General features: G+C 41.6%; 3 protein-coding genes across 7 annotated transcripts in view; 2 read left to right on the forward strand and 1 right to left on the reverse strand.

Annotated features, from left to right (window-relative positions):
- The window catches only part of FRY (FRY microtubule binding protein), a 206,451-nt gene extending 204,922 nt beyond the window's left edge, over window positions 1-1,529 (forward strand). For all 5 annotated transcript variants that reach the window (XM_061993519.1, XM_061993487.1, XM_061993504.1 and 2 more), the window contains one exon: window positions 113-1,529. In XM_061993519.1, coding sequence (XP_061849503.1) covers window positions 113-371 — 259 coding nt within the window. In that variant the 3' untranslated portion in view covers window positions 372-1,529. The remainder of the gene's footprint in view (window positions 1-112) is intronic.
- A 2,489-nt stretch (window positions 1,530-4,018) lies between these two features.
- ZAR1L (zygote arrest 1 like) lies at window positions 4,019-5,795 on the reverse strand. Its single transcript, XM_062020453.1, has 4 exons — window positions 5,214-5,795; window positions 4,836-4,928; window positions 4,635-4,709; window positions 4,019-4,162 (listed from the first exon to the last, which is right to left on the reverse strand). Exons 1-4 carry the CDS (start codon window positions 5,793-5,795, stop codon window positions 4,019-4,021), a joined length of 894 nt encoding a protein of 297 aa, XP_061876437.1.
- A 3,404-nt stretch (window positions 5,796-9,199) lies between these two features.
- The window catches only part of BRCA2 (BRCA2 DNA repair associated), a 34,516-nt gene continuing 26,064 nt past the window's right edge, over window positions 9,200-17,651 (forward strand). Inside the window, 8 exon segments of the mRNA XM_010198382.2 lie at window positions 9,200-9,301; window positions 9,923-10,174; window positions 12,249-12,354; window positions 13,092-13,144; window positions 13,232-13,272; window positions 13,366-13,477; window positions 15,189-15,244; window positions 16,159-16,273. Coding sequence (XP_010196684.2) covers window positions 9,223-9,301; window positions 9,923-10,174; window positions 12,249-12,354; window positions 13,092-13,144; window positions 13,232-13,272; window positions 13,366-13,477; window positions 15,189-15,244; window positions 16,159-16,273 — 814 coding nt within the window. The 5' untranslated portion in view covers window positions 9,200-9,222.

A 17,651-nucleotide genomic window follows, 5' to 3' on the forward strand; every position in this document is an offset into this window, starting at 1 on the left:
GCTTATAGGCGTGTGCGAGTCAGTTCTTCCTTTAGAGATCTCTATCCCCTAGTTTCCATCTGTGCTAATAAACCCTTAATGATATGCACATTCTTTTCCTGTTCGATTGCAGGATTTTGTGGCCCAATGATATCTTTGGAAGTAGCTCTGACGATGAAGTCCAGACACTACTGAACATTTACTTCCGGCACCAAACCTTGGGTCAGACGGGCACCTATGCACTGGTGGGCTCCAACCAGAGCCTGACTGAAATCTGTACCAAATTAATGGAACTGAACATAGAGATCCGCGACATGATTCGCAGAGCTCAGAGCTACCGGGTCATCAATACTTTTCTTCCAGACTCCAGCATTTCCGGCACAAGTCTCTGACAGGACTCTTGTGTCCTCGTTCAAGCTGGGAGTGCTGCCCTGTTGGAGTGAGGTGGCTCAATGTCTTCTCAGCCTTACAAAGGTTTGGTCAAACTGTACTCGCTCTTGTTACATTTAGGATTTCTTCTAAAAAGATATGGGCTGAACTTCAAATGTGTAGCAATACTGTAAGGACAAAGGTAGCGTAGAGCATCTGGGACAACATCCTTTGTTCTCTGTTGCACAAAAATCAGTTAGCATTTCACTGAGCAACTGCAACTCACTACTGAAGAAGTGACTTCCATTGCATACCAAAGCCTACTACACTGAACAATACTTCCTTTATAGCAAATTAATTTTAGGTTGGCAAAAGTGCAATGTTTCCTTCACAAAATAATATTTTTTTTGTTAAAAAAAAACAACTTGTACATTTATTTCCTTTTTTCTCTTACTTGGTTGAGTGAAAGATGGGCAGAATGAAGCTGGCCACAGATTCTCGCAAACTTGTTGGTCAAAAGCTGAGAGCCTGTGTATATGAAACAAATTGTAAATGGACTACGGTTTAATGTACACTGTAATTTGAATATGATTACTGTATCTCAAAACAACGAGCTGCTATGAAGTACATTTCCTAATGTTACTAGGCTACTGTCTCCGAAGGTACTGGATCATATTGCAGAGGTCTGTTCTTAGGCCCCCCAAGCATCGTAAATGGTCTTGGTAGACTTTCTTTTTTCTTTTTTTTAAAGGACCTTGGCTGCTTTTTACTAGAGGGTTGCTTTTATGAATATATTTATACTATTAAAGGATGGTTGATCTAATTTAACTTGCCATTTTGTAGGAGAAAGTCCCATCACAGAGTCAAATCTTTTGAACTGTTATGCATGCATATTTTTATTTAATACAAATTTTGAGTATAAAAAGTAAAAATATTAACGTGAGATGCAAGTTCTCATATTAAGTTTCTTTAAAGAGATGTCTTATTTTATTTGTAATGTATATATCTAAAAGTCATACCTGTATGGGTTTTTTTCTTACATTTAACTGCTGTCCAGTGTTAAATGTATGCATGTAAATCTGTTGCACATCTGAGACACTTTTATTCTGACAACTATATAACTTATTCACTCTGTAAATACACTTACTGTTTTTGTGAAGTAACTTTGGTTGATACTTGGATCAGTACATCCATTTAACTAAATATAAAAGTCATATATAATCACAACAGATTGTGTTCTTGTCTGAATCTATGTTGTTGTGGATGGTATCCATGATCAGCAGCCCTCAAAAGACACCTTTTTTCATCTTTTATGGTGAAACACTGAAAGAAACTGGTGAGAAATGTAAGGACTTTTTTGTCAGTCTGTAGTTACAACTCAACTAGGAAGAGCATGTTGACTAAAGCAGTTCTGTAACTGAAAAAAAAAATCAAAAACTAAGGTGAAAGTTTGTTTTTGTTAAAACATCAAGAACGGCCCTATTTGTCCCTGCATTGGGTTTTGGTGAGGTTTTTTTCCTCACGCTAAAGGCAAAATAAAAGCTGTCCAGCCTGCCATATCAGCCTCGACTCAAGAAAAAAAGTAAAGCCCTCTTCACTCATTTTTCGTTTTTAAAATGCTTGCACAATTTTATGTGGATCTTGAAAAGTATTTGCATCGATGCATAAATGGGATGGAATCAACTTCTTTTACAGGTTTTCTGATTTTGCAATCCGCAGAGCTCTGCAGCACAGTTGCAGGTGCAGGACAAAATAGACACAAGGCAAATCACACGGCTGGTTTTCAAAGTAAAATAATGCACGATGCTTAGAGAAGTCTTCACATTTCAGTGGTGTGTTTCACTTTTGAACTACAGAGTTGTGGTTGAGATGGTCTGTAAAAATGTTTAGGGGCTGGTGAAAGCTGAGATCTGCTCTGTCACTTCGCAAAATCATGGATATTTTACAGGTCGGAGGAGAATTGATGTTAGAGTGGACCTGAGGAGGTAATCTAGTCCAGTCTCCACTTCGAAGCAGTATCAGCCATGAGATCAGATCAGGTTATTCAGGCCTTTATCCAGCTGGGTCTTGAAAATGTTCAAGGGTGGAGAGTACACAGCCTCTCTGGACTATTGTACTTGACTGTTCTCATAGTGGAAAAGCTTTTCCTTTTACTCAGTCTGAATCTTATCTTGTTTTATTTTATATGTGTTGTCTCAGCTTACTACATGTGCCACACTGAAGGGCCCACCTCCATTTTTATTCAACACCCATAGCACAACAGGTTATTGTCAGACTAAGTCCAGTTCTTTCAATGTCTCCTCACAGAGCAAGTGCTCCAGCCCTGTGGCTAGCTTGGTGGCCTCCACAGAATTTACAGTTGATCAACCTTTTTTTCATATAGAGTCCCTTGTCTGTGTCACTGTGAAGGGTTTTCCCCAACCAGGGGTCAGAATTTCCGCTTATCCCAGCTGAGTATCGTAAGCCTCTTATTAGCTCATCCTCACAGTCAAGTGAGATCTCTCCAAATGGCAGTAGGGCCCTCAGCTGTACTGATTGTTTCTCTCAGTTTGGTGTCATATAGGAATTTGACAAGTATGCTCTGCTGCCTCTTCCAGGTCTCTGGTAAAGGTGTTGAGGCCAGGTCCCAGGACAGACCACCTGCTGTACACCACTTGCCCCTGTGCTGCAGGTGAAGTACAATCTATTAATCAGTACCTTGAGCAGTTCTATTAAATTGATTTTCAATCAACTATGAAGACCTCAAAGTTCCTTCCACTCTAAAGTATTCTGTAATTATTTACTAATACTACAAAACCCGTGATGTAACCATTTAGCTTTCTTCATATAATTTCTAAACTTCAGCCTGAGCAGAAATCAATTTATTCCAAAAAAAGCCTCACTGAACTCCTAGAACAGCATGGAGTAACATCCCCCTGTGCTTCTACAACACTGGTACTGTAATTCAGGGACCCCTGACTGCATTTTGTCTCCATAAAAGCACATTCAGTTCCTCCCTTGAATTATATTTAAGCCACCTACCCTTTTCATAGCTGGAAAGCTTCTGAAGCACCAGCATGTACTAGAATCAGACACAGAGATAGAACTTGCTGTGTCTCTAAGACACCTGAAGTCTAGAGAATTTGTTACACTCCCCAGCTGAAAATGCTCTTTTCCTCTCCTCACTTAGAAGGCATGAAGCACACTTCTTTCCTTCATATCTTACATGACACAGGCTTCTGCCTTATAGTCTTTGATTATCCAACTACTATGCTTTTAATGTATTTGACAGGTAAGGGGAAGAAACAGTTGGAGATGCATTTACCCCAGACTTTACTCTCCAGAACATTTCCATACTTGTTCACTTTGGGTTAATGGAGGAAAAACTTGCTATCCCCCTTTTACTATTCCCTAAAGGCAGACTAGAAACAAGAACCTGTTTTCTTTAGGAACACAAACAGGTTCCCTCTCTTTCCAGATACTCTTCTTTCACCTCTGCAAGATGAAACTAAGGGGTAACAAACTAGCATAAACTTTTATTGAACTTTATTCATGGCATATGTACGATAAAGTTATTTTATAAATAATACAAAAGTCTTTGTCCATTATCCAATGCCAGGTCAAAAGCCTAAAGTCAAAACACTGAAAGAGACTGATAAAGTGCAAAACAAAGCAGAAGAGGGCACATGGATCAGACAATGTATTTGAAGCTGTAAGTGTTATCGCAGGACAGCCTCTTTCCTTTGCAGCGGCCACAGAGTTCTTGACGATGAGGTCGTTTGAGATCAATGTGTCGTTTCTTCTGAGGGCAGGAACAACGAGTCTTTGAACAGATCTTTAAAAGGGACATTTCGTTAGTAGTAAATCAAAGATGCTCACTTTGTGTTACCAGATTAACATTTAGTTCTCCTTAATCACAGAAACACATTTGGGCTGATGCACTGAAAAGAATTCCTGTAGAATCATAGAATCACTTCAGCTGGAAGAGACCTGAAAGATCAAGTCCAACCTTTGTAGTAGTAAAACACCCTGTGGAGGTAAGCTATAAAAGCCTTCTCACCTAGAAACACAAACCTCTACCATACATGTAGCTAAGCATAACACTGTATGAACAGTAAACAGTTCATGTAAGCCATCTGCAGTAGGAGTCTTCTCCCATAACACTCTTCTCAAGTAACTTTCCCTTGTACTTCGATGAAAGCAAGGTCTCTTCCAGATAAAGTCAGTATAAAATTTCAGCAACTGTAAACTATTAGAGTATGACAAATTCTAGCAGTCTCACCAGGATGCAGATATCCATAACTTACCTGGCACTGGATTGCTTCCACTCGATAGGGATTGAAGCCCTTCTGGCATTTCCGACACAGCTGCTTGAAGTATACCTGAAAAAAAAAACCCAACAAACAAGTTCTTAGTTATTATAGAGACTTAGTGTTCAGTACAGGTACATCCTCTTTGTCAGATATTTGGTACTTAAAAGTCTTGGGAGCAAGAAGTTACTCAACTACCTTGTTAGTTCCAGAAATACACCACACATAAGCACTCTCCCATCTGGTCTTGCAGTCCTTACAGTGGAAATAGCCATACTTCTGCTCCAAAAACTGCAGGGAGAAAGTTCACTGAGCAGCAGCACAAGTACACTCAGCCCAGCTCCCTCACTGCACCGCCTCTTTTCACAGGCAGGAGGCTCCACTGCCGCGAGGAAGACCACCAGCCCGGGGCCAGGGGCTGTGAGAGAGGAGCCAGAGCAGGGACCACTGTGCCTTTTGCGGCTCAAGAGCAGCTCTCTCACCAGCCTCCTTCGTGGTTCAGCCCGCACCCGTCTTGCCCGGAGCGGCCGCACCGGGAGCCGGCCTCTGCCCAGCCCGGCGCCCCAGCCTGCACACCTGGAAGGCGTTTCGACGTCTGGGGTCCCCGGCCTCCTCACTCTCTGGGGCGGCCCAAGTCTGGCCCTCCAGCAGCTCGCTGCCACCATCCTCCGCCTGCTGTTCCTCGGGCGTCGTTTGGGACACTTTCTCTTTCTCCTGGGGTCCAGTGGCCTCGGGCAGCGTGAAGAGGCGCCGGTCGGGCACGGGCGAGTAGAGAGCCAGGTGCCCGGGGCCGCGGAAGGCGGCAGGGCTGAGAGGGTGTCCGACGGGCAGCGTACGCGGCCCCAGCGAGCACTGCACGGCCGCCTCTGCCCGCAGGCTCACCTGCACGCCCACGTCCCTGGTGCTGGCCCAGCGCAGCCGCGGGGCCAGCGCCGGGCTCACCTGGGACAGCAGCGCCTGCAGCTGCGCCCGGCGGTACCGGTCCAGGTAGTCGGAGGGCATGGGGCTGAACGGCCCCCCGAGGAGGGGGCTGATGCCACTGCTCTTGCCCTGCTTCCAGCTGGGCTGCTTTACCGCGGAATCCGCGCTGCGGCTGGGCGTGAGGTTGCCTCTGAAGCTCTGGTACGTGCTGAAGGGGTGATAGACAAAACCCTCCATGATCATGGCTACCCAAACTTCAGCTCTCACTTCCTTGCCCAGCTTTTATCCTGTCTGGAGAGCTGCTGCTAATTGATGCTAATTGATGGGGAAATTGGCCCTCAGCCCGCGGGAGTGGGTGGGGGGGAGAGGGGTGCAGCTGATTGACTGCTGACAGAGCATTTTCCTGGTGGCACAGACAAAACAAGGATGGGTATGTGTGCAAGCACGCGGTGTGGGGAGTCCGGACACGGCAGCAATGAGGCTCTTGTTCCAGCCATCAGGTAGAGCTTTTCCCTTCCTCATTTCACCGGGGTCTCTGTGGCCAGCGCAGAGCCAGCCAACTTGCAGCTGCATGCATGCAGACTCACTCTGCACACAGAGGCCTTCCTCTTGCAGCTTCAGCTAGGAGATGCAGCCACAGGGTTAGAATCTGCAGTAGCAAATCCAGGGCTCAGTAAAATCTCGGGGGTTAAAACCCCCGAGATAAAGATTTTGACAGAGCTATGTGAGCAAGGCTCCATAGATATAATTCAGCCATAGCTGGGACAACCATGGTTTTCATAGTGAGGGAAAGGAAGGCTACCTGCTCACAACTCCTGTTTATGGTTTTAAAAGAAGGAAAAGGGGGGTTGGGAAACTAACAAAGCCCAGATAAACTGGGTACCTCACACACTACAGAGTGAAGAATGCAGGCAATTACATCTCTGAAAAGACGTCTTTAACCCTGCCCTCTGCAGGGGAGTTGGAACTCGAGGATAACAAGGTCCTTTCCAATGAAATCATTCTGTGATTCTGTGGTCTGAGCACCTTCATTGCACGGTTACTTGGGGATTGTCTACACACAGCTTTTCTATCAACTAGTTTGGTTTAGGAAAAGATGGAATATACTTCAGTTTGTACAAAGCCGAAAAAGTGGCTTAATACCTGTATAGTGAAATAAAGTTTAGCAATACAAGCACATATTAGACTAATGGTTCTTCTTCTATAATTGCATCACTTTGGTTTAATTCTAAGGTAATATAGTTAAAAACATATAATTAAATCATCCAAAGTGTGCATGTGAATCTTTAGAGACTGTGGAATCTCCAAATCCCTGGACCTGCTGTGGTGAGAAATAATATCTTTGCATGACTTTTCACCACCTTTATAAAAGTGTTGCATTATAAAATTAAGTGAGCCAACAAAATAGATACTAGAGAAGAGCTGGTAGGAATGTCTTTAAACTTTCACAGCATATTTGAGAAAGATCCGTTCAAGTGCCTGAAATAAGTCAGTAAAAAACAACATTTTAATGTAACAAAAAGAGGTTAAGATTCAGGAAACACACATACATCATAGTTAAAAGCAAGATGTCTCAAGCCTCTATATCATGCTTGGGTTTTCAAAGCACCATCTGTATCAGCCTAAAGCAGACAAGGTATTGAGATGACACAACTGCAGCGTGGCTGCAAAAAGAGTAAGTTGTTACAGTATGTTGGGAGGAGGGTGGACATTGAATGGGAAACTCAAAACAATGGTATGGTTTCCTCTAAAATGCTTTGGGAAGAACCAGTTACTGCAGCTTTCCAGAGCACTGCAGGATTAGAAGTGAAAGAAGCTTGTTGGAAGGAGGCAGTACATAGAAATACAATTGTATGAAGAGACACTGAAGGAGGTGACAGATGAATATGTAGGTGGTATGATAAAACTGTGTAAAATGACTGGTATGGAAAGGTAGGAAAAAAAGACTCCATTGTAACACAAGAGCAGATGAGAGATGGCTAACTCAAAATTGGTCATCATTAGAATTTTCCATGCAACTCGAAGTTATTTTATGGACTTAATGCTGAGGCTAGAGATTTATCAAAAAAGTGAAGAGACATGTACGTGGAAGGTAAGAATAATTCTCTTTATTATAACAACTGTAAAACTTCACGTGCCAAGACCTAACCTAACTAAAAGCTGAGGCTGAGACCTCCACAGGCGGTGACTCTCCGTCACACTACTGCTGCTCACTGTAAGACTTCTGGAGCCTTTTTCTGAGACATAGGCGTTAGCTGCTATTGTGAACAGCAAGGTGGAATATGTCAGCTTTGGGTGAGATACTTTGTCATGTATATGGGGACGTGTGGATACAGGCAACTGGCTGTCATTTGGCCCAGGACGCTCCCTCTTTGCATTGTGAGAAATCAGCCGGGCAGGGAGAGATTTTACAGAAGCCACGGTCCTTGCTCCGCTGGCGGCCGTCCCGCCCCTCATCTCTCCGTCCCCCTCGCCCTGCCTCCCGTGTCCCCGCCCAGCGGAAGGACGGGAGGGAGGGCGGAGCGCGGGGCCGCGCGGCGGCGGCTGCCGGGGGCGGTGCTGGCGGTGCGCAGGCGCCGGGCGCGTTGGCGCGAAGCTTTGAGCCTGGCGGCGGTGGCCCTGGGCACGGGGCCGCTCTCCTTCCCCCGCCCCGCCCCGCCCCGCTCCGCTCGCGCGCTGCCGTCTGTGCGGGGGAGGCCCGCCCGCCTCACGCGTGAGGCGATGCTGCGGCCGCCGCAGCGCCCCAGGGGCCGGCGGGAGGTAAACGCCCGGCCTGCGGCCCTGCCCCGGGGAACGTCCCTGCTTTGCTGCCCTCAGGGGTTAATAAATCCTCCGGGGAGGCCCCGTCCGCGCAGCCTGCGCGGGACTTTGCGGTTACCGGCCTGCTGGGGGTGGGGGCAGTGGTTTGGGCTCGTCTTCTGAGGCCCCTCGGCCCTGTGGGGTGACGCGGTAGCGGCTCCTCAGGCCGGTACGTGGGTGGTTGTCCGGCAGGAGCTTTCCCCAGCGGGAAGCAGTGTGGGTTAGTCGCATCGCGTTTTGTAGTGTACTTATGAGGCGACTTAAACTTTCTTGACTCTGTTAGGGAAACCTTTACCCTTTTGTTAAATGTCTGTCTTTCCCCACGTTTCGGTACGGCAGCGTGTATGAAGTGACCATCATGTGGTAAAGTGTTAAACAGGAAAGTTTCTGTGGCCATTTTGCTTACACCTGCTTCTTAATGGAGTTATGGAATTGACAATGTCTGCTCCGCTTGAAAGAAACTTAAAATGAAGTTATTGGCACGAAAAGTTGTAATGACTCTAAGAGTTCATATTTAATAGTATATCTTCTATCTTAACATCTAGTAATGAGTGTAGGTTTTTATTAAAAATACCTCAAAAATGTTCTGCCTATTCCATCTTGATTTTTCTCCTGCGTGTTTTTATTGGCTCAGATGTAATTCTCTATGCTGCTCTTGGCTGTTGTTTTCATACCACGTTCATTGTTTCAGTGTTTGAGCACATGCATCACAAGCATAAAGTTAAACAGGCTGGGCAGTGACAGCCCTACCAAGAAATGCATGAAAGCAGGCTTAAGACTTACAGCCCCCGGCATTAGAGTAGCACTGTATGAAAATGCATTCTTATTTCTTCTCAGGTTTTTCAACAAGTGTTCCAGTAATGTTATGGGTAAGAAAATGGCCTGCAAACCTGTGGAAAGACCAACTTTCTTTGAACTATTTAAGGCACATTGCAGTGAATCAGGTACAGCTTCTCTGCCGTAAATAATTTTGATTAGAGTTGCTTTCTGGACATCAATATTTTATATATATCTGCTGTGTGTTCCGTAGAAGAGCATTATGCAACTTGTTTGCTATTCTTCTTGCCTCAAATCTGTATTTCCTAATTTCTTCTGTTTTTACTGTTTCTTTAAGTTTGTATCTGTAGCTTTTTTCATTATATGTGTGCAGTTCCTTTTTTTGTACTTGTTTTTTCAGTTGTGGCCTCCTTATGCACCCACATGCAGGCCAGGTTTAGTCTTTTGCTGAGCGCACCTGTAGCAGTATGACGTAATGTTAAAAGGAACCCATTTAACTTGCCACTCATTTACAGAGTAAAATAAGAGATAAACTAAAAGCCAGAACTATGATTTTATTTTTAAAGAAACTGGATATTCTCAAACTGGTCTGACAACTTGGGCAGGCATTCTTCTGTATTTTGTGTGTACCAGCGTTCAAAGGTGTCAAGAAGCAAAAGGAACATTAGTATGACAAGGGAAGGAACAATGTGTTTTTCTGCTAGTGTTTAAATGACTAATGTACTTTCTCATCCTGCGTGGACAATCCTGTTTTTTTCCTGTGGTTTTACTTATGTTTTTCTTCATAGACTTAGGGCCTATCAGTCTCAACTGGTTTGAAGAACTCAGTGCAGAAGCACCCCCATATGAGCCTAAGTGGTTAGGAGAACATGGTGGTCCCTGTGGCTGGCTTGATCAAACAACTTTTAAAACTCCAAGGTCAAAAGCTCCTACATACAGTCAGCTGGCATCAACTCCGCTGATTTTTAAAGAACAAAATGTAACATTGCCACTTTATTCTTCTCCTGGAAAAGAACTGGAACAGAAAAAAATAGGAGCAAGTGAGTAATTTTTATTTGTTTCTTTTTGAAGTGGTACTTAAAGGCTGCCTGTGCCCTCCAGAAGCAAGAGATTTCTTCTTTTTCTTAGGTTATGTTGTTGTAGCTAATGATTATTAGTGTAATAGATAATGCTACTGCAGAAACGTTACGACTAAAAAACCTTGTCTTGGTAGGCTTCTGAAGACCATCTATAAAAATGCAGGACTGATCTTACTAATAAATTCAACCTTTCAATTATCTGATGTATACATATATGCAGAGTTCTCTGGAGAAAAGATGTTGCAGTGGTCCAAATACTCTAAATGCTGTTAATGAGATATGAGCTTATCAGTGTAACCTGTTGACTGAGAACCAGGGTGAATTTTCTTTGGTAGTCTGATTTTTGATTTATATAAAGTCTCTGAAATTCTTTTCAAGAGAATGAAGGGTGCTTATCATGCTGAAGTATGAAGCAATCTCTGGGGCACTTTCATAGAAAGATTTAGAAGCACTAAGCTCTTTGAGTTACTAAAACTGTAAGTCATGGAAAGAAGTAACACATTTCAATTTGGAAACAAGGACGTTTACTGCCGAACTTCTCGACTTATTCTCAGCTGAGAACACGTTTCTTCTAAATTTAACCATTTGAACTTTTACAATGTTAAGTCCTTAGTGAACTCTTGACAGCATTAAATGAATTGCAAACAAAGGAACCTTATGAATTCTGTTTCAAAATGATTACTTTTGCTCTGTGTGCATGCAGATGTGTGTATACACTCCCTAAGGAAGGCAAGACGACTGTTACCAAAGTTTGTGTGGCTAGCCTGAGATCTTCTCCTAGTTTGGTTTTTTTTGTTGTTGTTAGAGCCATCTGGTCGATGTACTTAGGTTTCATTCCTGCTAAAACACACACGTGGATGGATTTCACCTTGATATGGTACTGAGATGCAACCATGCTATGCATATGGGGACATCAAGGTATCCAGAGAAGGGCAACAAAGCTCTTGAAGGGTCTGGAGCACAAGTCTGACGAGAGGCAGCTGAGGGAACTGGGGTTGTTTAGTCTGTAGAAGAGAAAACTCAGACCTTGTTGCTCTCTGTAACTACCTAAAAGGAGGCTGTAGCTAGGTGGATGTTGGTCTCTTCTCCCTGGTAACAAGTGTTAGGATAAGAAATGGCCTCAAGTTGTGCCAGGAGAGTTTTAGATTGGATATTAGGAAAAAATTCTTTACCAAAATGTTTGTCAAGCCTTGGAACAGGCTGCCCGGGGATGTGGTAGAGTCATTATCCCTGGAGGCTATTCACAAGACATGTAGATGTGGTGCTTAGGGACATGGTTTAGTGTTGGACGTGGAAGTGCTAGGTTAATGGCTAGACTTAAAAATCGGTTGGTCTTTTCCAGCCTAAGTGATTCTGTGATTCTGCATGGACTCGGAAGCAGAGAGAAATGCAGATATCTATGTGTAACTTCTGATATGGAATCTGTTTGGAAATTTCTGAGTAGGGATTCTTTTGAGGAGTTGCTCATTCATGTGAGGGGCTCACTGCTCAGAGGATTCTGCTGCTTTCGTGGGCACACTTTTTTACCTGGAGATGCGTAGCATATAAATTACTCCTGCTACCAGTGACAATTTTCTGCTTTTTACTGCTTATTCAAATAATGAAGGATATGTCTTAAATAAATCTGAGGGAAAGCTGGTACAATTGCATGTTGGCATGTATGGAGTTTCCTCTAAGGATAACTTCTGCAATGACAAGAAAGGCGCAGTAGGGTATTTTAAAACTGAAATGGAATATAGGACTTGAGTTAGTATCAAGGATACACCCCGAAACACATATGTATCAAGTGAATAAGGTAGCCTAATGAGTAGGTTTTTGACTGTGCATTTGAAATGTGCTTAGCATTCTTTGAATACAGAATGTGAACATGTTCAAAACAGCAGAAGAGAAAGTAGCGCTGGGTTTTTTGGGTTTATTTTTAACTTAAAATCAGATGTTGAGTAAGACTTTTTAAAGCTTGTCTTTACATTTCAAAATTGAAACCATTACTGGTAGTTTTCCAGAGTTGTGTTGATTATTATATTCAATGTTACAGACAGAGACAATTTGATAAGCCCAAGTATCACAAGAAGAAAAATAGATCAAGGAAACGAAATATTTGCTTCTCCTCCTGGTACCTGCCGCAACTGTCTTGCTGCTAGGTATGTTAAATATGTCAACATAAATATAAGATAAACTTGATTTTACTCAACAAGCAACATTAAAATCACCATATTTGACTTTTTTTTTCAGAGCAGTGAATTTTCTGGTGTGTTTATGAGACTTGTAGATTGCGAATCAAATTGAAAGTAGAACAGTAGCTAATTTTGAACATTTTGTTGCTTACAGTTGTTCTTCCTTTTTATTTTTGTACTCCTTCAAGCTGTCATGTGGCATTTGTTGACATTATTTCATCTTCCCAAATTCTCAGCATCCAGTGCAAGAAAGAGTAGTAGTGATGTATCATGTGCTTCTCAAGTAGTAATTTGTAAAGCTAATTTCTTAGTAATAGTCTTGCTTTTTACATTGACATGTATACATTTCAGATAAATCTGCTCAAAGTACTCCTGTTGATTATAAGAACAGTTAAACTGATTATTTAATTAAGTTAAGCCAGTTTCCATAGTTTCATACATTCTGTTATGCTACTTGTCAGACAAATGATCGCTGGAAATTAACATGTTTCACAGAAGAGGCACTTTACAGTTCGTAATAAACTTACAGTAAGGTTTAAAATACTGACTGATGGTCAGGAGAAATCTACATTTTATTTAGTCAGGGAAATCACTGAGGTTGCACTGAAAGAAAATAATGGAGTTAGTCATTTATGTAGTGTCTGAAACACTTTCAGATATTGAGAGATGAAATTAATATTTTTCAATTTCCTTTTGTTTTGCAGTCCAACTGTTTTAAGGAATATTTACAGAACACCTCAGAGAAGCAATGTTCCTGGTTTGTATTTTAGCTTTTTGGTTTGAAACATATCTGTAGATGTAAATCCTATGTTCCAGGTATTACTTATTACGTCATGTCTTTTAGGACCATATGGAAGCTTGTTTTGCACACCAAAACTTTTGGAGGTAAATATTGTACTCCTGAATTTTAGTTTATTTTTTTTGAGTAATACATTTAGAATTCTGCACAGAAATAATAATTGTTAAATATGTTTTCAGATCAGAACTCCAAAACGTATTTCTGAAAGTCTGGGAGCGGAACTGGATCCAGATATGTCCTGGTCAAGTTCTTTAGCCACACCTCCTACACTTGGTGCAACAGTGATAATAGGTATCTCTATAAATGAACAGTAACTAAGGGTTACAAGCTTCTGAGTTTGACACTGAGAGTTCACTTAGTGTGATGTGTTTTATTATTCTAAGGGGAAAACTCTTATGGTGATGCTTAGTGGGTCACTTTAAATAATGCAGCCATAAAAGGAAGAGATGAAATTAAATGTGGCATTGCTTTAAAAAGTTTTCTTTCTTTCTATAATGGAATAGGGAATATAAATTTGGAAATAACATAGCAATGCGTAGGAAGATAATGACTTGCACTATCACAAAAGCTAGATACTACAAGGTTAAATCATGTGAGTATATTTATGAAACCTAAGTAGGTAGCCTGCAGAATAAATCCAGCAGCATTGCTGGCTTCAGTAGTTTTTAAGACCCCTCACTGTGCTTACCACCATACTGGTACAGTGAGACAGACAGAGGTACAGATCCAACTGAAGACTATATTTCCTGGGTTGTTTGGACAGAGCAATTTGTGGACCTTATTTACTGCACAGTTGCAGAGACAGCTGAGCCAGCATTACTGAGGATGAGACTGAGTGGGTGAGAACTGTTTTAAACATCAGGCCCTGACCCATGGTGTTGCTCCAAGTGGGACTTCATTAGCATATGATAAGCAAAATGAAATCTGACTTCACGATTTGTTGAAGAAAACTCTTGAGAAAATGGGAAGACCTGGATGTCAGCTTGCCTCCTGATGTCGCTCTTTTTAATGTTGTTAAACTATCACTATATAAAGCATATGGAACATGCAAGCATAGAAAGCATATGAAGAATGCATAGAAGAACTGGGAATCTCCTTGTGCAAGAACTGGTCACAGCACCAAGCCTGTCAAGAGTTCAAGGATGATGATTTTCAGTCATATGGTTTAGTTTTAGGTAGTTCTGCAAGAAGCAACGTGTGGGACTTGATGATCCTCAGGGATCTTTTCCAACTTGAGATGCTCCATGATTCCTCTTTTGGCAGGGAGAGGGTGGTACTATTCACAAGGCTACTGAGTTGTGCCAGTCTGGATGTTCACGGGCTCGGAATGATGTCACTTGAAAAGCAGGGCCTAATGACTTTCTTCTGGGAGATGAGTTGTGGTTTGAGCTCTCCTCATTCTCCCACTTCCTGGATGAGCCTAGTATTTTGTAGGAGTTACGCCCGCTCTTTGCCATCTGGCACCTGTAGAAGAAAATACTGGGTCATTTGTCTGCCATGTGGAACCTAGATGCCACGTCTGTGAAACTTGTTATTTGAATATATTGCTCTTTAGGCCTCACTTTCTCCTTTTGTAGTGCAAGTGAAAAGATATTGCTGCTCTGTGGGAGGAAATGGAAAACAAAAAGCCCTGACAGACCCAAGGATCTCATCTAGATCCCGTGACAGAAAAAAATTAGAATAATGCAATGAATAACTTCTGGAAAGGGAACTGACAGTGATGGTAGTTTTGGAGTGGTAACCTGTCTACCTAGATAAAAGCAACTGCAACCTGTGATTTGGGATGTTCTTGTGTGCTTGTGAAACTGCTTTTGCGCACTGTCCCTTAGCCCCACCTGTAGGACTTTTTAGTTAGAACTTTTGGTTAGTTTTTTTAGTAGGTTTTTTTGTTTATAGATTTCTGTTGCATTTAAAATAGTCCAAAAGAAACCATTTGAAAACACAACACACTCAGCGAGGTGCTTAGGAGCAAATGAATTGACTTGTCTTCTTTCTTCTAAAGCTAGAGAGAATGATTCTATTTCTGGAGCAAAGCAGCAGGATGAAAGGGCTGAGAGAGTAAGTAGTTTTAAGAGCTATGCTGTTCTTTAATTGCAGTTAAGCAACTTAGTTACCTGTCTACAATCCTTGAGCCAAGAATAAAAAACACTGTCATTTTCATTCTTGCCCTCCTATCTGGATATTTTTAAAAGATACTGCTCACAAAACTAAATTTGCCAAACCTGGCTGTAGACTGTGGTTTTACAAACAACCCCCTTTCAGGAATGTTTTTGCTATGTTGCTTTTTTGAAAAAGGCAAAACCGCTTGGATTCAGCAGCAGTGGGAGTCATTCATAGGGAAATCAAACCTAGGAACTGCAACATGCTATTTATCTGAGGGTTGGTCGGTTTGTTTTTCTTCCTCTTCTGTAGGAGTTTGGGGAGTTACTGTTTGCCTTATATTATCCAGCAACTTCTTGTGCTCAAACACTATACCAAGAGTTGAAATTGAGTATTAATTTCAGTCTTTTGATATTGTTACTATAGGGAGAGTTCCTACAAAGTTGTAGTTTTACTCTGCACATATGAAAGCTGAATGATGATTCAGACTGAAAACTGGGGATGGTGCCAGTATGATTCAGTTACATATTTGCATTTGATTAATAACTACCTGAAACTTCACAGTTAACAAACCGCTACAAGTGAAAATAAGCAAAGCATCTTTCTTCTTCCTCCTGTCGCCTGTGTTTGAGAGGTTTGCAACTGCTGAGCCCATTTGCTGCCCTTAAATTGATTGTAGAATGGAACCTGTTTTGCATTGAAAATGAGAATGATCTGTTTATTTCTTTTCAAGTGTACCTGTGAAAATGTTACCTCCCACTTTGAGGTGCAGAATTATTCAGATACTGCAGTAAATGTTTAGAGTTGTGTGCTTTACTGTTGAAGTGACACTTGCTGGTATGTAATATCACAGCTATGTCTTTGGCTTACAGAGTTTGCACACCCTTTTTTCCAACCACAATAAATGTCCTGGGTCAAGTGACACGAGTATGCTGTCCGTACCAGAGACAGTAAAGCTAAATGCTGAAGATGACATCAAAGATTTTGGTATGTGTTGATGCTTTACTACCAAATATACTGTGAATCAAGACTGAGGGTAAAGCTACCCTAAGCTGATTTGTCTCTTTCCTCTGCCAGCTGTGTACTCCTACTTCCTGATTTGATTCAACTTTGTAAAACTAATCTAGCCTTAAAAAAGGAATTGGTTTCTGTCGAGTCAAGGAATTACATCAGGTTACCATGCCGCTGGATGGCACCCATATGAGTACTGGCGTAAGTGAAGGCATGAGACTATGGGAAAGCTGAGAAACAAATGCTGCAGGCTCAAGGGGGAGCAAGACTACTACTTCTAGCTATTGCAAGGATTAGGCTTTTTTTGTGAAGTTTCTCCCCAGTACTCATTTTTCTGTAGTGGGCTTTTTATCTTTTTTTAAAGCTTGCTGTATCCTTTCTTCTTTTACTTCACCTATTAGTAGTTCAAAACTTGAAAAATTCTTTAGGAAAAATAAATGTTTTAAAATAAATGCAGAAAATACTTGACTGAGGGGGAATACGTGTTTTCATTCTCTGTTGTTAGATAATATTAGTGAACAGATGAAAATGTACACTTTAGTGTGAGCTTTTGGATTTTTGTTGAAATGATAGCAGAAGGGAAGAATATTACCAGAAATATGTTCTGTGTGCATGGCTATAGAGGGTGCTGTAGGATTGACACAAAGCCATGTATCTGTAGGATTGTGTGTCTACTCCTTACCTAAATTCCTCTGCCTCAAAAATAGCCTTTGGTGGTACATCCAAGAATTGTGAAATATAAAATAAAACCTAGCTATATTTTTGGGTGTGAAATATTTTGACAGGTGGGTCTGGTTTCATACGTTTCAGAAGATATGTGCAAACCATTAAGGTTGCCTAAAAAAAGTTTAGCTTATTTTTTCCGTCACTGCAGGTTATTTCTGGACACAATAAAAATCTCATTATTTTTCTGATATTTGTAACAATCACGAGGAACTTCTTAAAAGGTCCCTAATCAATTGGCAAAAAAAAAATGAATCTTTTCTAAATCTTTCTAGTTACTATACTGATCCATATCAAAGCAAAAGATAGTTTAGTAAATGAATACTTAAATAACAGTTTCCTTAGCTGCCAGATACAGACAAAAAATAGGCATCTTCTTAAAATGTTTGGTGCCTACCATCTGGTATAAATTTTGGAGGAAAAAATATAGACATTTATCTTGTAAAATTTACTACTCATATTCTACTGTCCATAGAGGAAAAATAATCTTTTAGACAGGTTTCATCTTGGAAATCTACATAACCACTAAAGTCCTCGGGAGGCCAGGACATCCGCATGTGTGTCTTTTACCTCCTGTTTCCGCTGTTGGAGAGTAGCCTTCTTTAAAGACACATAGATTTATCTTTCCAAA

Source organism: Colius striatus, chromosome 1, assembly GCF_028858725.1.
Source record: "Colius striatus isolate bColStr4 chromosome 1, bColStr4.1.hap1, whole genome shotgun sequence".
Classification (NCBI taxonomy): domain Eukaryota; kingdom Metazoa; phylum Chordata; class Aves; order Coliiformes; family Coliidae; genus Colius; species Colius striatus.